The 23,552-nt window shown below is 43.4% G+C and overlaps 1 protein-coding gene across 2 annotated transcripts in view; it reads left to right on the top strand.

Moving 5' to 3' along the window:
• LOC138764115 (receptor-type tyrosine-protein phosphatase gamma-like) overlaps positions 1–23,552 on the top strand; it is a 735,396-nt gene that overhangs the window by 511,558 nt on the left and 200,286 nt on the right. For both annotated transcript variants that reach the window (XM_069939515.1, XM_069939516.1), the window contains one exon: positions 9,775–9,955. In XM_069939515.1, coding sequence (XP_069795616.1) covers positions 9,775–9,955 — 181 coding nt within the window. The remainder of the gene's footprint in view (positions 1–9,774; positions 9,956–23,552) is intronic.

Here is a 23,552-nt window from a genome sequence, read left to right as displayed (position 1 = left end):
TAAAAAAATAGGAATTTATGGGGAAATGGCTGATTACACTGTTAAAAGCTCAATTGTACCTTACGACACAAAGCACAAAATGTTTGGGTTTCTAACTCCAAGGTAAAACTGGGTCAGAGACAGATACTTTGTAAATGATGTAGTGATTTTCAATTGTTTTTAGTCTTGCTTGTATATTAGTTTCTATCAGTTGTCTTTTGTAACAGTTTTAATTATAGGTCCTTGGAATCTTTTATATATTTACAATTCTAATATGTATAATTTTATCACTTCTATGAATTTAAGTCCAGCATTATATTATCACAACTCTGATTATCTTCTTAGAAGTTTGCAGAGTCCATTACATAGAAGCATTGTTTGTTTTGCACATTTAGTCATCTTAGAAACCACATTCCTTCCTTCTCTCTAGCAGATGCAAGGAGATGTATCAAAGTCAATCAGTGAAAGGTGCATAGTATTGTTTAAGGAAATAAGACTTTACGCAGTGTGCTTGCCAGCAAGGGATTGTAGCTTATTCTGCTTGCAAATACAGGAAGACCCCTGGTATCTGGGATCTGGTATTCGTAGATGCCAGATCAGTGAATTTTCTGGATGCTTGAGACATGACCGGTGAACTAATGGTGAGGTGCACCAAGTTTAGACTCTCATGTTTATTACCTATTTATTTTCCACGATTTTTTTTTTTTGCTTGCTTCTTGAGGCTGCCAGTTGCTTGAATTCAGATAAGAGGGGTTTTAATGTACAATCATGGGCTCCAGTTGAATTTCTTTTTGGTGATTGCTCCAGCATTGACCCATTATGCAAAAATGAGTAGATGTAGAATACACAATCTCAGTTGCCATTGAAATTTTGAATTTCCTGAGGCCTCATTATACCACATTGCTGTATCGGAGATTTGGCCTTTGCCTGCGTAAAGGGCATCACTGGAGTTTTACATGGAGCTCAGCCTTCAGATGTAATTAGCAACACTCCGTGTATCCCAGCTAGTAAGGCCTGTTGGTGTTCTTTATGGTCTGCATTGATCACAGTTGTTGGTGGTCCAAGCTCAGATGTTGTGTTTTCTCTGACTGGATAGTTGCCTTCATGCCATTGTGAAACTCCAGGAATAGGAGTCTTGCAGATTCCACTCCTGCCAAGGTCAATAACTGAGCCTTTTCTGCTTGTTCCATCTTGTTGGAATTATTATATTGTGAAGGACATCCCAATTGTGGAGCGTCCAACTCTGAATCATTATTGAGCTTCTATTACAAGATCACAAAGCCATAAAATAGGTGTAATTCACTAATAAATACACTAAATTTCATATCAAAGTTGTTGTCTTCTGTGGAAAAAAAAAGGACTTTTGGAAACTGGACACTTCCTACTATATATTAAGTTATCCATCGTTTCTGGGAACCTATAAGACCAGATGATGAACCAAAGATAAATATTGGATTCATTATAACTAATCCTCGTCTCTCTTCACTCTTGATGAGAAGATTGTCCGGTTAGTTGAAACTGCAATTTGAGAGCTATGCTTACTTAAAACAGCAGCAAGATCTATTTGTAGCTGTAATTATCAAGAATCACGGACAAGGTATCAGACTTGTTCATGGCAGTGTGGGTAAGAGGTGGGAGCATTGGGGAAAAACATGATGGCCTCAACTAAAATGAATTTTATCTCTTTGTATTTCTAAGATTATGCTCTCAAACAACTGCACATGATCACGTGGGAGCACATGCACAAATGTTTTTATTATCAGAACCTTATCCATCATTGAAACTGGAGTTACAATCATTTTACAAATTTGTGAAGCAAATTATTAGAGGTTATGGCATTTTTAATATACCTGTACTATAAGCATAAAGCCCCCTTTCAATAATTAAAAACATGATCACACCCACAAGTAATGAAAAATAAATGAATATCTAATCTTGGCCTTAACTTTCCCCTGCCAGATAATAGCTGCGGTGCGCTGTTAGCCAGAATCAGACACACACAAGGTAAAGACTGTACAAAAGACTTCCACAGAGCCAGGCTGGCTGTAGCTGCAGTAACTCTGAGTGAGCTTCGGGAGGCCAGCGCAGGCTTATATCCCGGAGGGTGATTGACGCCCCACCGGATGCGGCTTGATCCCTTCAGGCTGACTGATTGACAGCCAGCCAGGTGTTGTCCTGTCCCCTTACACTCCTGCAGGTACAGAGGTTGCCCCCTGCAGTAGGCCGATGGTGTACCATCACAATAGCCATTCAAACATGTTGGCTTCAAATGTAGTGCAGGAGTCAAGAGCAGATCTATCAGCATATCAGAAACCCAGCAAGCTGTTGCTCCGTCAATTGGCCTGCTAAGGAGAGAAGCCAGAAGGATACCAGCAATGCTTAGGCAGCCACCTGCGACAACTTCATTCACACCTCAGTCCCAAAACCTGTGATACAGAGGTATTGCTTCACTTGGAAGGACTGTTTGGGGCCCTGAACGGTGGTGAGGGAGGAGGTGTGGGTGCAAGTGAACCATTTCTTGTGGTCACAGGGGTAGGCACAAGGGGGCAATTGGTGGGAAGAGAGGAGTGGACCCTGGATTCAGCCACAATTCAAATACCTGATTGCCAAAGATGAGATAAGAGTGACCACCATTGGCATTAAATGACATTTCACTGAAGGAGACATCAGAGTTTTAATCATGTTGAAATCAATGGAAAATGTACACTGGTTCAAGTTGTACCTTTCACAAGAGAAGGTTGTTTTCATTGTTCATGATCAATTATCTCAGCTGCAGAATATTTCTGTGTGATCTGTTCGAGGTGTCGTCCTCATTCCAAGCACCTTGACCTGCCTGATCGTTGACCTTCATTTTCATCAAGGCATCAGATATGGGGATATTCACTTATTCAATCCCATTTACAATTATTTTAAATAGTGAAACAATTGGTGCCTGTTTATGCAGCAAGTCCAAGATCAGACTGATAAATGGCACCATACAAATATAACGTACTGACTGGCTCCAGCAAAAGAGTTTAACTATTTTTCAGACATTAATCAACATAACCAGCATTAAGTTCCCCACCATGAAACTTTGGGTTCAACACGTTGACTAAGTGCTTAACAGGATCAACAATGTACATACAGTGGAAATTATAGAAAGTCAAAAGATGGGTGTTCTGTATCAAGAAACTGATCTCTTGAAAACACAAAAACTGCACATACTTGAATCTTGAGTGATCGAAGAGAGGCAGGTCAAGCAGTGTTCACAGAGAAAAACTTTGGGAACTAGAGGGACTGTCCCCTCTGCAACTGGATCCTTGACTTCCTATCCAATCAGTGAAGAGGGAAATTGCATCTCTTCCAAGGCTGAAGGACACACACAGGCGGCAAGATGTTGCCAACTTGCGGGCGAGGAAGTCGGCAACATGGGCAGCGGGCGACTTGAAGTCATAGAGCACACACCAGGATCTGGGCTGCTAGAGACTTGCTCATGAGAACCAGGTATTGAAACTGGGATTTGAGAGGGTGCTGAGGGCAAGAAGGGCCCTGGGATTCTGAAGACTTCCTCATTGTGTCAGAGGTTTGGATCTGGCTTGGGTTGCTGAATGTTTGAACTGAACTGGAGTCTTGTGCGGCTGCAGGAGCACTGGAGACGTACCGACAGACACTCAGTGACCCCGAGGGGACTCTCTTTTACTTTTCTTTCTCAGACTATCAGGGACACCAGGCTATGCTAATAGCAAATTTTTATCTGCCTTAGGACAAACTAAAGCCAATTTCATGTCATATTACATTTCTCTTTTATTACATGACAAATAAGAGTATCTGATCTGACAATCATTCTCAACAATGGTGCTTGTCAAGGACATGACCTCAGTCTACTGCGCACAGAAATGCACCACTAAATATCATTCCAATTCCATTTTCAAATCCACTGATGAGGCCACAGTAAGATGCTGCATAACAACAGAACAAAATGCAGCAAATGTCACCCCAGTATTCAAGAAGAGGGGGAAGCAGCAGAAAAGAAAATTATAGGCCAGTTAGCCTAACGTCAGTGGTTGAGAAGATATTGGAGTTGATTATCAAGGATGAGGTTATGGAGCATTTGGAGATTCATGGCAGGATAGGGCAAAACTCTGATGGTTTCCTTAAGGTAAAATCTTTCCTGACAAATCTATTGGAATTTTTTGAAGAGATGACAAACAGGCTGGATACAGGAGATGCAATAGGTGTTGTGTATTTAGATTTTAAGAATGCATTCGAAAAGGTGCTGTCATGAGGCAGCTTCAAAAGATAAAAGGCCATGGTATAACAGGAAACATACAAGCATGGGTAGAGCATGGCTGATTGGCAGGAAACAGAGAGACAGAATACAAGGATCATATTCTGGTTGGCTACCAGTTGCTAGTGGTGTTCCATAAAGGCTGGGATTGGGGCCGATTCTTTTTATGCTGTATATTAGTGATTTGGATTATGGAATGAATGGCCTTGTGGCCAAGTTTGCAGGTGATTTGAAGGATGGTAGTGTAGAGGGAACACAGTCTGCAGAAGGACTTCAACTGATTAGGAGAATGGACAGAGAAGTGGCAAATTAAATATAATGTCAGAAAGTGTACAGTCATGTACTTTGGTAGAAAAAATAAACGGGCAGACTATTTTTTAAATGGAGAGAAAATTGAAAATACCCAGATTCAAAGGGACCTGGGAGTCCTCAAGAAGGTAAACTTGCAGGTTGAGAAGGTGATGAAGAAGGCCAATGCAATGCTGGCATTCATTTCAAGAGGAATAAAATAAAAGAGCAGGATTGTGATGTTGAGGCTCTATAAAGCACTGGTGAGTCCTCACTTGGGGTATTGTGAGCAGTTTTGGGCTCCTCATATAAGAAAGTATGTGCTGATGTTGGAGAGGGTTCAAAGCAGGTTCACTAGGATGATACCAGGAATGAAAGGGTTGTCATATGAGGAGTGTTTGACAGCTCTTGGCCTATGATCATTAGAATTTAGGAGAATAAGGGAATGATCTTATTGAAACATTTCGAATGTTGAAAGGCATAGACAGATGAGATGTATAAAGGTTGCTTCCCATGGTGGGAGACTCTAGGACAAGAAGCACAAATTCAGGATTGAAGGGTGTTTGCTTAGAACAGAGAAGGGTGGTTAATCTGTGGAATTTGTTGCCACAGCAGTTGTGGAGGCCAGGTGATTGGGTGTATTTAAAGCATTCTTTATTAGCCAGGGCATCAAAGGTTATGGGGAGAAGGCCGGGCGTGGGGCTGAGTAGGAAAAATGGATCAGGTCGGTGGGGCAGACCTAATGGCCTAAATAACCTATTTCTGCTCCTATGTCTTATGGAAAAAGATTGAAAGTCTCATGGCATGGTGCCTTGCTAACAACCTGTCCCTCAATGTCCGAAGAATGAAGGAGATGATCAGTGATTTCTGGAGAGGGGGCAAAATCTGTGCCCCTGTCTGTGTTTATGGTGCTGATATGGATAAAAATAGGTAACTTCGAATTCTTGGAAATGAACTTCAAATTCTTAGGAATAATTGGGCCTGAGCTGGGACAAACACATCGATGTGACAGTCAAGGAAGCACACCAACATTCTACTTTCTTAGCATTTCCTCCTTGTCTCTCAACAACTTCTCCATGTGGACTTTTTGCTGGATGTATATCAGCATGCATCTTGGCACCTCACAGTTTGGCGGGCAGCACCCTCCTTTGAAGAAGACCGCAGAGCCCACCTCACTGACAAAAGATAAAGGAGGAAAAACCCAACACTCAACCCCAACCCACCAATTTTCCCTTGCAACCGCTGCAACCGTGCCTGCCTGTCCCACATAGGACTTGTCAGTCACCAACGACCCTGCAGCAGACGTGGACATTTACCCCCTTCATAAATCTTCATCCGCGAAGCCAAGCCAAAGAGAGAAAAGAGAAAGATATCAGCGTTGTTTGGTGGCTGCTCTGCGCAAAATTGAAAGAAGCTGCAGAAAATAATGAAGGCAGCTCAGAATGTAACAAAAACATCCCTCCCCTTCATGGAATCCATCTGCATCTCCTCCACCTGCCAGTAAAGGCAACCAAGGATCCATCACAGCTGAACACAGGATGAAACTTTAAGAAATGTGAAAACACACACCAGCAAGCATAAAGAGAGTTTCTTCCCGGCAGCCATCAGAGTAATGAATGAACTGCTTTGAACTGCTATCATACTGCCCCTGCCTTGTGTTAATTGATCTTTCCTTTCATTGCAATCCTTTTTAATTGTGCTGGATTTGAAAAAAACCTGCATTATTGATATGAAAAAAATCCTTAAGTTTCACAAAAATAGTTGATACATCTTTAAGTTATTCAGCGTAGTTTGAGGAAGATGGAAGGGTTATTTTTGCAGTAGTGACATATGATTCCTTTAAGGTAGTTAAAATGCATTAGTTCCAAAAACAATGATCTATAATATGTTCTGAACCCAAATTCCATTTGTTCCCTTGGTAACAAATAATTTTAATGAAAAATACCTTGCATATGAGTTGATGTGCGCTTCTTGGAGATTATCTCTGGATAAGCTTGTTTTTATATTGTAAAATTAAACAAAAGTACTCTAAATTTTTTAAAATTGTATTGCAAGCTTCTGTTTTTAGTGAGTGTTACTTTGAGGGTTGGGACCAGGCTGAAAACAGTCACAGTTCACAACATTTCCAGACAGTCTGGCACCTGAGTCCAAAACCATAAACAGAGTTAATACTGTCAGCTAAAAACTAGAACAGTGCATGTTTACTCAAGAAGACATCTGGTGAGAAAGAAGTCATAGGTTTATGCCTCATGTCTTTGGGAAAATGATTTCAATATTGATCAAGTAAGTCATGTGATTGAGACACTTGAAGAAGCACGGTTGATTTAATAAGTAACCAAAGATCCGCAAGATAGATATTAAGTAATTTTGTGTGAGATGGACACTTCTGCTGTTTCTCCTTGTCAGGAGGAGCAGTGATCGACTGTGGCCATTGTAATGGTCATTTTTGATTTACTCATATCTGGATAGAGCTGTGATTTTCAAACTGTCCCTATAAACTCACATTCCACCTTAAGCAATCCCTATGTCATAGGTGCTCTGTGATTGGTAAGGAATTGCTTAAGGTGGTATGTGAGTGGGAAGGGAAGGTTGAGAACCACTGCTCTACACCCAGTTGTTATTGAAAGATTTTGCTTGAGAAAAATGTTATTGGCCCATTTTCTTTTGAGTTATGAAATTGTGCACATGATGAGTCAATTAGGAGAATTAAAACAATGGTTTTCAAACTTTTTCTTTCCACTCACAAACCACCTTATGTAGTCCCTTACTAATTACAGAGCATCTTTGGCTTAGGGATTCTGCTGAGCATTGAGCTCAGGAAGTCAGCTGGTTTTGTCCAGCCCTGCCATTGTATCAGTGTTCCTATTTTTTTGTCAAGACAGCCAACCCAAACTGTGGCTGCTTTTCCCACTCTCGTGTCCCAAGATCAGATTTGACAGACACAAAATAGTTGGCTACAGTGCTGCAATGTGCATGTGGCCCTTGCCTTTGTCCACTGATGGATCTGTGCTTGCAGTAGGATCAGATTTCATAGCAGATTGAAATGCAGAGATTTCTTGATGAAGCTTAGGGAGTTTGAAAATCACTGGGATAGAGGAAACAGGATCATTCCTGTCTGGAGCATGGTCATTCTGACCCTTGCCTGGGTTCGTGGAAGCATCGTGGAAGTAAGAAGTTTTGTTTCCCTGACTCAAGGACGAGGTGAGTTGTGACAAAGAACATTTTGCTGGAAGCAACTTGAGAAGGATTCCTGAGTTTTGAGAAGTTTGATGACACAGTGTCTCACCTACTTCATAATTACTTCTGAACATCAGTTTAATAGTTTTGAGTTTTAACACAGGATTTCTAAGACTAAACTTTGGGAATTGACTTTCCAGAATTGTTCCTAAGCTATCTTTTCTTTTTCTTTGGCTTGGCTTCGCAGACGAAGATTTATGCTATATTTAAAAAGTCCACGTCAGCTGCAGGCTCGTTTGTGGCTGTCAAGTCCGATGCGGGACAGGCAGACACTGTTGCAGCGGTTGTAGGGGAAAATTGGTTGGTTGGGGTTGGGTGTTGGGTTTTTCCTCCTTTGCCTTTTGTCAGTGAGGTGGGCTCTGCGGTCTTCTTCAAAGGAGGTTGCTGCCCGCCAAACTGTGAGGCGCCAAGATGCACGGTTTGAGGCGTTATCACCCCACTGGCGGTGGTCAATGTGGCAGGCACCAAGAGATTTCTTTAGGCAGTCCTTGTACCTTTTCTTTGGTGCACCTCTGTCACGGTGGCCAGTGGAGAGCTCGCCATATAACACGATCTTGGGAAGGCGATGGTCCTCCATTCTGGAGACGTGACCCATCCAGCGCAGCTGGATCTTCAGCAGCGTGGACTCGATGCAGTCGACCTCTGCCATCTCGAGTACTTCGACGTTAGGGATGAAAGCGCTCCAATGGATGTTGAGGATGGAGCGGAGACAACGCTGGTGGAAGCGTTCTAGGAGCCGTAGGTGGTGCCGGTAGAGGACCCATGATTCGGAGCCGAACAGGAGTGTGGGTATGACAACGGCTCTGTATACGCTTATCTTTGTGAGGTTTTTCAGTTGGTTGTTTTTCCAGACTCTTTAGTGTAGTCTTCCAAAGGCGCTATTTGCCTTGGCGAGTCTGTTGTCTATCTCATTGTCGATCCTTGCATCTGATGAAATGGTGCAGCCGAGATAGGTAAACTTGTTGACCGTTTTGAGTTTTGTGTGCCCATTGGAGATGTGGGGGGGCTGGTAGTCATGGTGGGGAGCCAAGAAAAGTGCAGAGAACAAAACAAAGGACTCTACATCACCTTTGTTGACCTCACCAAAGCCTTCGACACCGTGAGCAGGAAAGGGCTTTGGCAAATACTAGAGCGCATCGGATGTCCCCCAAAGTTCCTCAACATGATTATCCAAATGCACGAAAACCAACAAGGTCGGGTCAGATACAGCAATGAGCTCTCTGAACCCTTCTCCATTAACAATGGCGTGAAGCAAGGCTGTGTTCTCGCACCAACCCTCTTTTCAATCTTCTTCAGCATGATGCTGAACCAAGCCATGAAAGACCCCAACAATGAAGACGCTGTTTACATCCGGTACCGCACGGATGGCAGTCTCTTCAATCTGAGGCGCCTGCAAGCTCACACCAAGACACAAGAGAAACTTGTCCATGAACTACTCTTTGCAGACGATGCCGCTTTAGTTGCCCATTCAGAGCCAGCTCTTCAGCGCTTGACGTCCTGCTTTGCGGAAACTGCCAAAATGTTTGGCCTGGAAGTCAGCCTGAAGAAAACTGAGGTCCTCCATCCTAAGCTATAATGGTTTGAGTAATACACACACACATACACTTTTGTACATAGTCGGGGTTAAGTTTCGATTTTATTAAAATGTTATATTATGAGTAATTATGAATAAAAATATTATTTTAAAACTATCATTGTCTTGATAAATTGCTCTTGCTGCTGGCCTATGACGTAACAAATGGAACTCTTGAATTCGGCAAAACAGTGCTCTGCTTGAAATGATAGGTTTGACAGCATCTTCTTTTGGATTTCAGAGATAATGTTTCCACTCAGCACGGCACTTAGAATTGGATTTGCTTGCTGGCTCCATTTCTGTGGGTAGCTCTGCTTCATCTCTAACCTATTATTTTTGACATCCTAGTTTCTAGAATCCTATTTACTTCATTATGAATCATTTATTCTCTGACAATCGTTAATGTCTTCTCATTTGATTGTCTGCACAGCTGGATGCCTTTTATTCCATATTTACAACTGAACAACAAGACCACGTCAAATCAGTGGAGTACTTGAGGAATAACTTCCGACCACAACAGAATCTGAATAACAGAGTGGTCTACAAGTCAGTTGTCAAAGGCTCCTGGACCCAAGTGACTGAGAACCCTGGGATTCTACATATCACAGAAGGTATTTTCAATTTTTTAAAAAATTTAAAATTAAATCATTGCACTAATTAAAATAATGGAGGATAAGATATCTTGTGCTTTCTAGATCAATATGCTTCAGAACACTACCTTAGGGCCAAATTTAGATTAATCTAAATTGACTTTAAAAAGGTATCTCAAATGTTCATTATTTTTAAAGATCAGGATCTTGCTTTCTTTAAGGTTAGCGAATATCTTAAAAGGGAAAGTATGATATTCTTAATTTCAAATCATGGAAATTTCCTTCTAGCATACAAGTCTTTGGTGATATCTGTTGAAAGTATTGGAGAAACTTTGCCTGTGCCATTAAACTAGTAATTGTGGATCCAAAATAATAATAATATAGCTTCATAACTAACTTTATTAAACATCATTGAAGCAAACGCTGTGAATTTCATGAATGGCAACATGATTTTATGCAAACAATAAAATACTCAGGAGGCCGTTGAAATTTTCACAGAGGCTTTGAGCACTTCCTTGATTCTTTTATGTCTTTCTGGCTATTTTTTCCTCTGATCCAGCAATCCTGGCTAGTTGACCTTGTTCACCATACAGTCACAGAGAATTTGTTGACCATCATTTAAACGAGTAGTTTTCAAACCTTTTCTTTCCATTCACATACCACTTTAAGTTATCCCTGTGCCATAGGTGCTCTGTGATTAGTAAAGGATTACTTAAGGAGGTATGTCGATGGGGAAAAAACAGGTTGAGAACCACTGCTTTAGACTCAATTGTTACTGAGATATTTTGTTTGAGAAAAATTGTCATTGGCCCATTTTCTTTGGAGTAATTGAAACCAAGCATATAACGAGTCGATGAAGTACAATTAAAACAGTGGTTTTCAAACTTTTTCTTTCCACTCACATACCACCTTATGTAGTCCCTTACTGATCACAAAGCATCTATGGCATAGGGATTCTGCTGAGCATTGAGCTCAGGAAGTCAGCAGGTTTTGTCCAGCCCTGCCGTTGTATCAGTGCTCCTATTTTTTTTTGTCAGGCAGCCAACCCAAACTGTGGCTGCTTTTCTCACTTTCATGTCCCAAGATCAGATTTGACAGACACAAAATAGTTAGCTACATTGAATACCTTGCAGCAGGTGGCACTCTGCATGTGGCCCTTGTTTTTGTCCACTGATGGATCTGTGCTTGCAGTAGGATCAGATTTCATAGCAGATTGAAATGAAAAGGTTTCTTGATGAACTTCAGATCGATAATCTAATTGCTCAGTATTGATTACTAGATTAATTTCCTTCCAAGGAACCTTCTGCTCCTCATCTTCTTTCAAGAGCTTCCTTGTTCTTTTTGGGCTCATGTTCTCCTAATCCTGTGCTCAAAGGGGAATGCCTATTTCGGGCTGTAACTGGTTGGTGCAATAGTCATTAAATCATCAGAAGGTCCAACAGATTTCAGATTGTTTGTCAGAGTACATTCATAACATCAGATGCAACCTTGAAATTCACTTTTACTGCAGACACAGCAGAATTAACCACTAATTGGTTGTGCAAAAAATAAACTTTTCTTTTCTTTGGCTTGGCTTCGCGGACGAAAATTTATGGAGGGGTATGTCCATGTCTGCTGCAGGCTCGTTGGTGACTGACAAGTCCGATGCGGGACAGGCAGGCACGGTTGCAAGGGAAAATTGGTTGGTTGGGATTGGGTGTTGGGTTTTTCCTCCTTTGTCTTTTGTCAGTGAGGTGGGCTCTGCGGTCTTCTTCAAAGGAGTTTGCTGCCTGCCGAACTGTGAGGCGCCAAGATGCACGGTTGGAGGCAAGATCAGCCCACTGGCGGTGGTCAATGTGGCAGGCACCAAGAAATTTCTTTAAGCAGTCCTTGTACCTCTTCTTTGGTGCACCTCTGTCTCGGTGGCCAGTGGGGAGCTCGCCACAGAACACGATCTTGGGAAGGCGATGGTCCTCCATTCTGGAGACGTGACCCACCCAGCGCAGTTGGGTCCTCAGCAGCGTGGATTCGATGCTTGCAGACTCTGCCAGCTCGAGTACTTCGATGTTGGTGATGAAGTCATTCCAATGAATGTTGAGGATGGAGCGGAAACAGCGCTGATGGAAGCGTTCTAGGAGCCGTAGGTGATGCAAGCAAATAACTGTAAACAGATAACAAATGTAAATAAACTATGCGTTACAGAGAGAACAAAGAAAGTAATTAAAGTGCACAAGTAAAAGTCCTAAATAAGTCTCTGATTGAATTTGTTGTTGAGTAGTCTAATGGTGGCGGGGTAGCAGCTGTTCCTGAACCTGGTGGCAGCAGTGAGAACAGAGTATGTGCTGGGTGGTGTGGGTCTTTAATGATTGCTGCTGCCCTCCGACAGCAGTGTTCCCTGTAGATGTACTCAGTAGTAGAGAAGATTCTAATTGTGATGTCCTGGCCTGTGTCCACTAGCTTTTGGAGGAATTTATGCTCAGGGGTATTGGTGTTCCTATACCAGACCATGATGTAGCTGGTCAGCACACTTTTCACTGCACCTCTGTATAAATTTGCTAGGGTTTCTGATGTCATACCAAACTTCTGCAAACTCCTGAGTAAGTAGAGGCGCTGATGTGCTTTCTTCATGATGCCATTGGTGTCTTGGGTTCAGGAAAGATTCTCAGAGGTAGTGACTCCAAGAACCTAAATTTACTCACCCTCTCCACCTCTGATCCCCCAATGATCCCTGGATTGTACACCTCTGACTTTCCTTTCCTGAAGTCAACAATCAACTTAGTTTTGTTGACAAAGTTGTTGTTGGTGCACCATACAATCAAGTTTTCAATTTCCATCTTGTACGCTGACTTATCCCCTTCCTTTATACAACCCTCTACCATGGTATTGTCAGAAAATTTATAAATGGTGTTATTGTTGTACCGAACTACACAGTTGTAGTTGTAAAGTGAGTCGAGGAGGGGGCTAAGGACACAGCCCTGTGGTGCTCTGGTACTGGTGGAGATTGTGGAGGAGAAATTCTTACCAATCTTCACTGATTGTGGTCTGGTGATGTGGAAATCCATGATCCAATTGCACAGTGGGGTGTTAACTTCCAGGTCTTGGAGTTTGCTGATCAGTTTTGAGGCCACGATGGTACTAAATGCCAAACTATAGTCGATAAAGGGCATTCAGATGTATGAATGCTGAACAGTTGTTCCAGGCTTTGTGTGTTGCCAGTGAGATGGCATCTACTGTAGACTTGTTTCTACGATTAGGCAAACTAGAATGGATCCATGTCACTGCTCAGACAGGAGCTGATGTGGTTCATCACCAGCCTTTCAGCACATCTTTCCTTGCACTCCCAAAACTCACATTTTTCAACATGTGCCAGCTCTAGAAAGAATAATTGGAAAAGCTTATTAGATCTCAACAAATAAATGATCTACAAGTAGGAGTTAAACAGGAAAGTCTGCAGACGCTGCGTGACCTGCAGAGTTTCTCTCGAGCTTTTGTATATTTCATCTTCAAATAGGAGATGATTCTTCCTTTAGTCCTGAAGCAGGATCTCAACGGAACTGTCGATCAGCGAGATGCTGCTTGACCCACTGAGTTCCTCCAGCAATTGGGTTCTTCAGTGGGTTGAGGCAGGAGGTTCTTCTAGCTGCTAAATTGATGTTCAGACATAAAATGTTAAAACAGGTTATAAGTTGGAATATTAAACAATGTGATCAGGCATCAAATCTGTATCGAACATTGAATGAGGTCATGGACTGTCTGCTCTGTGTACTTGTAGTGAGTCTGCACACCACTTACATGAACATCCTCATCAAAGTGGTATTAAGTGCAGTGCATTCTACAAATGTACAGTCTGGAGATCTAAGGGCAGTGCCCAAAAGCTAGTGCGTCTGGGATTTAGTTTGAATTCTTTGTTTAATCTCATGTATAAAATTTTGAAAATTAAGCTAAGTTTACTCAGACATCCATGTTTACATTAAACATAGTCATCAGCTGAAAATGTGGTAGAGAAGCATATGAACATTGGGTTACATATAACCATATAACAATTACAGCATGGAAACAGGCCAATTTGGCCCTTCTAATCTGCGCTGATCCAAGTAGTACCCTCCTCTAATCCCACTTACCAGCACTCTGCCCATATCCCGCCATCCCCCTCCCATCCATATACTTATCCAACTCTTTCTTAAATGACAAAATTGACCCTGCCTTCACCACCTTTCCCAGAAGCCCATTCCACACAGTAACCATTCTCTGAGTAAAGAAGTTCCCCCTCATGTTACTCCTAAACCTTTGGCCATCATCTCTCAACCTATGATCTGTTGTATCGATCTCTCCTACTCTCAATGAGAAAAGCCTTTCCACATCAACTCTATCTATTCCTCCCATTATCTTAAACACCTCTATCAAATCCCCTCTCAGCCTTCTACGTTCTGAGGAATAAAGACCTAATTTGCTCAATCTTTCCTTGTATTCCAGATGCTGAAACCCAGGCAACATTTTTGTAAATCTTCTCTGCACTCTCTCTATCTTGTTAATATCCATCCTATAAATCGGTGACCAGAACTGCACACAGTACTCTAAATTTGGCCTCACCAATGCCTTGTACAGTTTCATCATTACTTCCCAACTCCTATATTCTATGCACTGATTTATAAAGACAAGCATACTAAAGGCCTTCTTCACCACCCTATCCACATGCGCTCCTACCTTCAGGGAACATCGCAATTGGTTTAGCAAATTGCAAGACTGTGGCAGAGTTGGATGAAATCATTGCTGTTGAATGTATTTGTACTGACATTTGTTGCAGGAACAAGGCCCCATTCTCTTATGGGAGTGGGGAGGGTGGGGGGGCGGGCTGATATTGTACAGTTGAAAGAATGTAGAAAGCAAAAACTCCATTTTCAATTTACTTTGCATTTTAATATGAATATTCTACTGAAATGGGTTATTTACTCCAGCTCATCATATCAGTATCCATTCTCCACTTAATCTCTTATTCTTTGGCTTGGCTTCGCGGAAGAAGATTTATTGAGGGGTAATGTCCACGTCAGCTGTAGGCTCGTTTGTGGCTGACAAGTCCGATGCGGGACAGGCAGACACGGTTGCAGCGGCTGCAGGGGAAAAATGGTTGGTTGGGGTTGGGTGTTGGGTTTTTCCTCCTTTGCCTTTTGTCAGTGAGGTGGGCTCTGCAGTCTTCTTCAAAGGAGGTTGCAGCCCGCCGAAATGTGAGGCGCCAAGATGCACGGTTGGAGGCGAGTTCAGCCCACTGGCGGTGGTCAATGTGGCAGGCACCAAGAGATTTCTTTAGGCATTCCTTGTACCTCTTCTTTGGTGCACCTTGTCACGGTGGCCAGTGGAGAGCTCGCCATATAACACGATTATTATTTTCTCACCAATGAACAGCATAGCTTTCTGTACCATTCTCCTTTGTGCATATCTCTTTGGCTTGGCTTCGCGGACGAAGATTTATGGAGGGTGTAAAAAGTCCACGTCAGCTGCAGGCTCGTTTGTGGCTGACAAGTCCGATGCGGGACAGGCAGACACGGTTGCAGCGGCTGCAGGGGAAAATTGGTTGGTTGGGGTTGGGTGTTGGGTTTTTCCTCCTTTGCCTTTTGTCAGTGAGGTGGGCTCTGCGGTCTTCTTCAAAGGAGGTTGCTGACCGCCAAACTGTGAGGCGCCAAGATGCACGGTTTGAGGCGATATCAGCCCACTGGCGGTGGTCAATGTGGCAGGCACCAAGAGATTTCTTTAGGCAGTCCTTGTACCTTTTCTTTGGTGCACCTCTGTCACGGTGGCCAGTGGAGAGCTCGCCATATAACACGATCTTGGGAAGGCGATGGTCCTCCATTCTGGAGACGTGACCCACCCAGTGCAGCTGGATCTTCAGCAGCGTGGACTCGATGCTGTCGACCTCTGCCATCTCGAGTACTTCGACGTTAGGGATGAAAGCGCTCCAGTGGATGTTGAGGATGGAGCAGAGACAACGCTGGTAGAAGCGTTCTAGGAGCCGTAGGTGATGCCGGTAGAGGACCCATGATTCGGAGCCAAACAGGAGTGTGGGTATGACAACGGCTCTGTATACGCTTATCTTTGTGAGGTTTTTCAGTTGGTTGTTTTTCCAGACTCTTTTGTGTAGTCTTCCAAAGGTGCTATTTGCCTTGGCGAGTCTGTTGTCTATCTCATTGTCGATCCTTGCATCTGATGAAATGGTGCAGCCGAGATAGGTAAACTGGTTGACCGTTTTGAGTTTTGTGTGCCCATTGGAGATGTGGGGGGGCTGGTAGTCATGGTGGGGAGCTGGCTGATGGAGGACCTCAGTTTTCTTCAGGCTGACTTCCAGGCCAAACATTTTGGCAGTTTCCGCAAAATAGGACGTCAAGCGTTGAAGAGCTGGCTCTGAATGGGCAACTAAAGCGGCATCGTCTACAAAGAGTAGTTCACGGACAAGTTTCTCTTGTGTCTTGGTGTGAGCTTGCAGGCGCCTCAGATTGAAGAGACTGCCATCTGTGCGGTACCGGATGTAAACAGCGTCTTCATTTTTGAGGTCTTTCATGGCTTGGTTCAGCATCATGCTGAAGAAGATTGAAAAGAGGGTTGGTGCTAGAACACAGCCTTGCTTTACGCCATTGTTAATGGAGAAGGGTTCAGAGAGCTCATTGCTGTATCTGACCCGACCTTGTTGGTTTTCGTGCAGTTGGATAATCATGTTGAGGAACTTTGGGGGACATCCGATGCGCTCTAGTATTTGCCAAAGCCCTTTCCTGCTCACGGTGTCGAAGGCTTTGGTGAGGTCAACAAAGGTGATGTAGAGTCCTTTGTTTTGTTCTCTGCACTTTTCTTGGAGCTGTCTGAGGGCAAAGACCATGTCAGTAGTTCCTCTGTTTGCGCGAAAGCCGCACTGTGATTCTGGGAGAATATTCTCGGCGACACTTGGTATTATTCTATTTAGTAGAATCCTAGCGAAGAGTTTGCCTGCAATGGAGAGCAGCGTGATTCCCCTGTAGTTTGAGCAGTCTGATTTCTCGCCTTTGTTTTTGTACAGGGTGATGATGATGGCATCACGAAGGTCCTGAGGCAGTTTTCCTTGGTCCCAACAAAGCTTGAAAAACTCATGCAGTTTGGCATGCAGAGTTTTGCCGCCACCCTTCCAGACCTCTGGGGGGATTCCATCCATACCTGCTGCTTTGCCACTTTTCAGTTGTTCGATTGCCTTATATGTCTCATCCTGGGTGAGGACCTCATCCAGCTCTAGCCTTAGGGGCTGTTGAGGGAGGTGGAGCAGGGCAGAATCTTGGACTGAGCGGTTGGCACTGAAAAGAGATTGGAAGTGTTCTGACCATCGGTTGAGCATGGAGATCTTGTCACTGAGGAGGACTTTGCCGTCTGAGCTGCGCAGCGGGCTTTGGACTTGGGGTGAGGGGCCGTACACAGCCTTTAGAGCCTCGTAGAAACCCCTGATGTCGCCAATGTCCGCGCTGAGCTGGGTTCGTTTGGCGAGGCTAGTCCACCACTCATTTTGGATCTCCCGGAATTTGCGTTGAAGATGGCTGCATGCGCGACTGAAGGCTTGTTTCTTCTCTGGACAGGACGGCTTTGTAAGGTGAGCCTGGTGGGCAGCTCGCTTCTTTGCCAGCAGCTCCTGGATTTCCTGGCTGTTTTCGTCAAACCAGTCCTTGTTTTTCCTGGAGGAGAAGCCCAGTACCTCTTCAGTGGATTGAAGTATGGTAGTCTTCAACCCCAGAGGGTTTCAGGGGACGGGTCCGTGAGGCGGGTTGCATTGTCGAGCTTTGCTTTGAGGTTTGCCTGGAAGTTTCCTCTCGCTTCGTCTGACTGCAGGTTTCCAACATTGAACCTCTTTCTGGGGGCTTTACTGTTCCTGGGCTTTGGCTTGAAGTGAAGGTTGAGCTTGCAGCGAACCAGCCTGTGGTCAGTGTGGCATTCCGCGCTGGGCATGACCCTGGTGTGGAGCACATCTCGTTTGTCACTTTCTCGCACCAGGATGTAGTCCAGGAGGTGCCAGTGTTTGGATCGGGGATGCATCCAGGTAGTCTTAAGGCTGTCCCTCTGCTGAAAAAGGGTGTTTGTAATGACAAGCCACTGTTCTGCGCAGAGCTCCAACAGGAGGCGCCCATTGTCATTGCACTTGCCGACGCCATGCTTGCCCAGGATTCCTGGCCAGGTTTCTGAGTCTTTGCCGACGCGAGCGTTGAAGTCGCCAAGGATGACAATTTTGTCGGCTGTAGGGGTGCGTTGGATGAGGTTGCGCAGGTCAGTCTAGAACTTGTCCTTTTCTGCTGGTTCCGCCTGGAGGGTTGGAGCATAGACACTGATGAGGGTGATGCAACGCTTGTTTTGAAGGGGGAGTCGCATGGACATGATTCGGTCCGAGTGGCCTGTCGGAAGGTTTTCGAGTTTGGAGGCAATGGAGTTCTTGACCATGAAGCCTACACCAGATAGGCGTCGTTCATCCGAAGGCTTGCCAGACCAGTAGAGTGTGTAGCCCGCGCCGCGTTCTTGGAGGCTGCCTACATCTGCCAGGCGGACTTCATTGAGAGCGGCTATGTCGATATCAAGTCTGAGGAGTTCATGTGCAATGAGGGCAGACCGACGTTCAGGTCGGTGGCTGTCAGCCTTGTCTAGCATGGTTCTGATGTTCCAGCATGCTAGCTTGAGTTTGTGAGCATCTTTTGAGGGGGAGGACGTGGCGGGGGAGGACGAGGAGGGGGAGGACGTGGACCTGTCCTCGGGCCTGCGCAAAGGAGCTTTTAGGTGGAGTGCAGTGCGCGCAGTACTGGCCCCACCCTTTACACCCATGGTTCGTGTGCCGTGGCCAAGCGAGCTGGGACGTGGCAGCGAGGTCCTTGGGTCGTAGGTTTTATATCGGTGTGGCCTTCTCCTATGCAGGTTTCTTACCCGGGCTGGAGGGGTCTGCCTCCCCTCCTAGGTCGGTCCATACTGCCCGGACCGGGGCCGAGGCCGCCGCAGCTCTCCCTGTGCTCGGACTGGGGCCGCCGCCTCCAACTCTCTGCCCGGGCTGGTGCCTCCGCCTCCCACTCTCTGCCCGGATCAGGGCCTCCGCCTGCCTCACTCGACCGAGGCCGGGGCCTCCGTCTCCCCCTTGCTCCTGCCTGGATCGGGGCTGCCGCCGCCTACCCTTCGTTGGACCTGGGCCGGGGCCGCCGCTGCTCTCTCTGAGCCCGGACTGGGGCCGCCGCCTCCCACTCTCTGCCCGGATCAGGGCCTCCGCCTGCCTCACTCGACCGAGGCCGGGGCCGCCATCTCCCCCTATCTGTTAATTAAATTATACTGTACAATTTACCCCAACTACTTCCTGCCGAAGAAGGTTTCCTATTTTAATCACATTAGCTAAAGAAGTCCCACGTTCCAAATTTGAATTCTCAATGGCTGACTTATCTTAATTTGGCTCTTCAAATGGAAACTTTCAGAGAAAACAGACAAAATCTGTTCCTCCTTTTACATCCACATCCTTTCCGGTGTGTTTGCGTCATTTTATATGAGGGCCAGGACCATGCAACTGCATCCAAGGTTTGATCCACTCTGATTAAAACTGCCATTTTTCATTCCTTGGTAAAAATAAATTCTAATGTTTAGCTTACATTTTTATGATCTTATTTACCCTTGTTTCAAAACTTTAGGTTTTTTATTTTAAATTTGAACTGTATTTCTGTTTGTTCCCAAAATTAATTTTTATTGCATTTTTCTTTTAAAATTGGAATACCTATTTACTTGTCTCATCTTTTCTATATCCCTTAATTACACAAAAAAATGTAATATTCCTCAAATATGCTATCCATCAGGTATCACTGATTTCTTGAATCAAGTGTGGGGTGGAAATATTGTAAAAATAATCTGTGTGAATATATTTCTTTTATTTACTGTCCTGATATTCAGAATATATAAACCTTTTGCTGTTAACTATCAAGATTAATCATAATTATCCCTTTCGTCTCCTCTTCATATTCTCTGATCCAATGGAAATAAATACAAATCTCGTGGACCTTTTCCACTAATTATTATCTCTAGTGTAATTATTATTACATTCTATTGAATTTATGTTGAATCACCTATACACATCTAATGCCATTTCTATATGATGTATACCCAAAACTAGGATGGTCCACTGATATTTTCATAAATTTATCATTTCTTCATAGTAGTTTATATTCTATGCTCCTATTCACAAAATCTGCTTCATTCAGTGTGTAATAACATTAGCTTTACTTCAATTCTCTTCCACGGATCATCCAAGCTCTTCTATTCTTTTCCTTTTCGCTAAAATATATTGCTTTGTACTTTAAAATGTATCTTCTTTGCTGCATTGTGCTTTCCTGAAGTCTTCACGGTTTCTTCTTGCCTACTGCCAAATCTATTTCTACATCAGGGCATTTTTTGATTGAGGGTGCTTTGCAACCCCCAACCCCGAATGAATGAACATTGAATTTTCCAATTTCAGGTAGGATGTTCTCGCATCATTTCCCATTATTCCTTTCTTATTCTATTGCTTTAAAACACCTTGCTAATTCTCAGTGCATCTGCTCCTTACCACCTGGATGTTTCTTAATCTATTTCCAATGGGCTTTTTGCCTTACACCTCAGGCTTTCCCCAGCTCTGCCGAGAAAACTGTAAACCTCCAGTCTTGCACCCCAATTCTGAGGAAGGGTCATTGACTGATTTTTCTTTCCCCATATGGTTCTTGACTGGATTCTTCCAGCACTTCTGTTTTTTCTTTCATATTGTTATTGTGTTCCCTAGAGACAGTGTAAATCATTTATAAAGGCCAAAAATGAAACTGGAAAACAACCTTTGAGAAATAATCTTTTCCCCAATATTCATTGACTGACTTTCCGTTCATGTTGACTTTTTGAGAGCTTATTGGACACCTGTAAAATTCCATGTTGCAGGTGCAGAATTAGCAGATCTTCATAAGGCGTACTACATAATTATTATCCTTCATCCTTGGAAACAGAAAATGTCAACAAGAATTCAACCTTTCTGATGGTAATTAATAACTGGCTTTTCTTCTGAGCATTAAAATATCATGTTGTCTACTGTATTCATTGGCTAGTTGCACTTAATGGTCACTGGCTCAGTTTGTTTGGATGGCCTTTGGACTCCATGTCATGAATGAATAATTTTGGAGAAATATGCAATTAATATGATTGAAATAATTACAAGTTTTGGGTTTAAAATAGAGAAAATTAAGATCTGTTTCTCCTCCCCCACTACACCCCCCCCCCCCACCCCAATTTGGCATGACAAATACAATTTTAAGAAAAACTGCATTGACATATCAGCATTTCCTTTTATTGATATGTGGTGGGGGTGGAAGGGGGTGCTATGAACTTCCATTCAATCAGACTACAGAATGGAGATTGAAAATATTGCATTAGATTGTGTGTCACTTTTAGCTGAATGATGACATTTCACTAAAATCTGTGTAGACTTCAAGGCCCTTTCCTCCATTTTTTATAACCACAATAACAATGTATATGGAGCCTTTAATCTCATTTTAAAAAAACTCTGAAGTAATTTATAAAATCACAATCAAACAAAAGCTGACATTTCATTGCATAAAAATAAATCAAGGACAGACGACCAAAACCTTAGTGAAGATCTTAATGAAAATCATAAGGAAGTAAGAAACAGTGTGAATTTCATTGGTGAAGGCCTGGGCAGATGTTTATACAGCCTTCAACAGCAGAACAATTAAATTGGTGGTGATCATGAAGTCAGATTTAGAAAACCACAAAATCTTGGGCAGTTGGGTCAGCCTGTGGTAAATTAGAGAAAGGGAGAGAAGTGATCTCATGGAGTTATTCCAAAATAAGGATGATAATTTTAAAATCAGGATGTTGTTTAATTGAAAACCAAGTCAAGAGGATTTGAATTAGCAAATTAAGATGCAAATCAAAGCACAGGGAACAGAGTTCTGGATTACAAAGCAGTAGCAAGAGACGCATGGCTGGCATAGTGTTTCAACTAGTAAAGTCACTGCCTCACAACACCAGAGACCTGGATTCAATATTGACCATGGGTCTGACTGTTTGCACGTTCTCCACATGACTTGCGGGTTTCTCCCACATCTCATAGCAAGGAGGTAAATTGGTAAGTAATTTGGCGCTGTTGCAGTTAAGCGAGAGAAGTTTGAGAAAATAGTGAGAAAAAGGAGAGAATAAAAAAAGGGATTGATCTAAGATTAGTTTGAATGGGAAGTGATGTTTGGCACTGATTATCTTTGACTGTACGGCTAATGAGGCAAATTTGCCATTCTGAAAGTTCAGACACTGGAATAAATTGAGGGCAAAGCCTTTGTCAAAACTGCAACAGAGTGCTGAGCATTTCCTTGTTTCTGTATGTCATGCACTATGGCATGAACCATGTTAAAAGTCATAATATACTGATATACAGTATCATGAAATTGTTATAAAATGATCTGCAATATAACGCTAGTGAATATTGAATTTCTTTGACAGTCTCAAACCTTTCTCTGATCATATTAATCTGAGCTGGAACAGCACCAGAACACATACATATATATCAGGATTTATTATCATGAACAAGTAACGAAATTCAGTGTTTTGCGGCAGTGTCACAGTGCAAACATTCATATAATAACCATCTTACAACATTACTGTGAAAAAAATAATAAAATAAATAAAGATAACAATAAACAGTGCACAAAAAGTACGGCCGTGTCTTTGGTTTATTGATTATTCAGGAATCTGATGGCAGCGGGAAAGAAGTTGTCCTTCTGTCGCCGAGCACTTGTCTTTCAGCCCCTGTATGTTTTTCCCGAAGGTAGCAGAGTGAAGAGGGCATGGCCTGGGTGGTGGGTGTCTTTGAAGATAGAGGCTGCTTTTTTAAGACACCACCTTAAGTAGATGTCCTTGATGGAGTGAAGTCTGGTGCCTGTGATGCCACAGGCTGCGTGAACAACCTTCTGGAGTTTATTGCTGAGAGTTGGCACCTCCATACCAGGCAGTGATCGAATCGGCCAGAATTCTCTCCACAGTCCACCTGTAGAAGTTTACTAGAGTCTTCAGTGACACAGAGCCTCCTCAGACACCTCACAAAGTATAACCACTGGTGAGTCCTCTTTGTGATCGCATCAATGTGGAGACTCCTGGACAGATCCTTGGAGATATTGATGCCCAGGAATTTGAAGTTCTTGATCCCCTCCACCGTTGAGCGCAGGTTTTCATGACACCATTCAATGAGCGGATCCATCTCCCCTCTGTACACTTCCTCATTGTCGTTTGTGATTCTGCCGACAACTATAGTGTCAACATCGATGGCATTGGGATTGTGCCTGGCCACACAGTTTTTGGTGTATAATGAGTAGAGCAGTAGGCTAGTAGGCATCCTGTGTTGATGATCAGTGAGGAGGAGACGTTGTTTCCAATTTGTACTGACTGTGGTCTTCCAATGAGAAAGTCAAGGATCCAGTTGCACAGGAAGGGTACAGAGGCCTAGAGTTTGTAGCTTTTTGACCAGCACGAATGGAATATTGGCATTGAAGGACAAGCTGTAGTCTATGCAGAACAGCCGTAAGTATGAACTGCTGTTTTCAAGGTGATCATCATCATTCTAATTTCATGTCGAGTGAATTTTTTTTCAACC

The sequence above is a fragment of the Narcine bancroftii genome, chromosome 5 (genome assembly GCF_036971445.1).
Source record: "Narcine bancroftii isolate sNarBan1 chromosome 5, sNarBan1.hap1, whole genome shotgun sequence".
Taxonomy (NCBI): Eukaryota; Metazoa; Chordata; class Chondrichthyes; order Torpediniformes; family Narcinidae; genus Narcine; species Narcine bancroftii.
The sequence above is the reverse complement of the archived record's forward strand: the minus strand, read 5'-3'. Positions and strand labels throughout refer to the sequence as shown.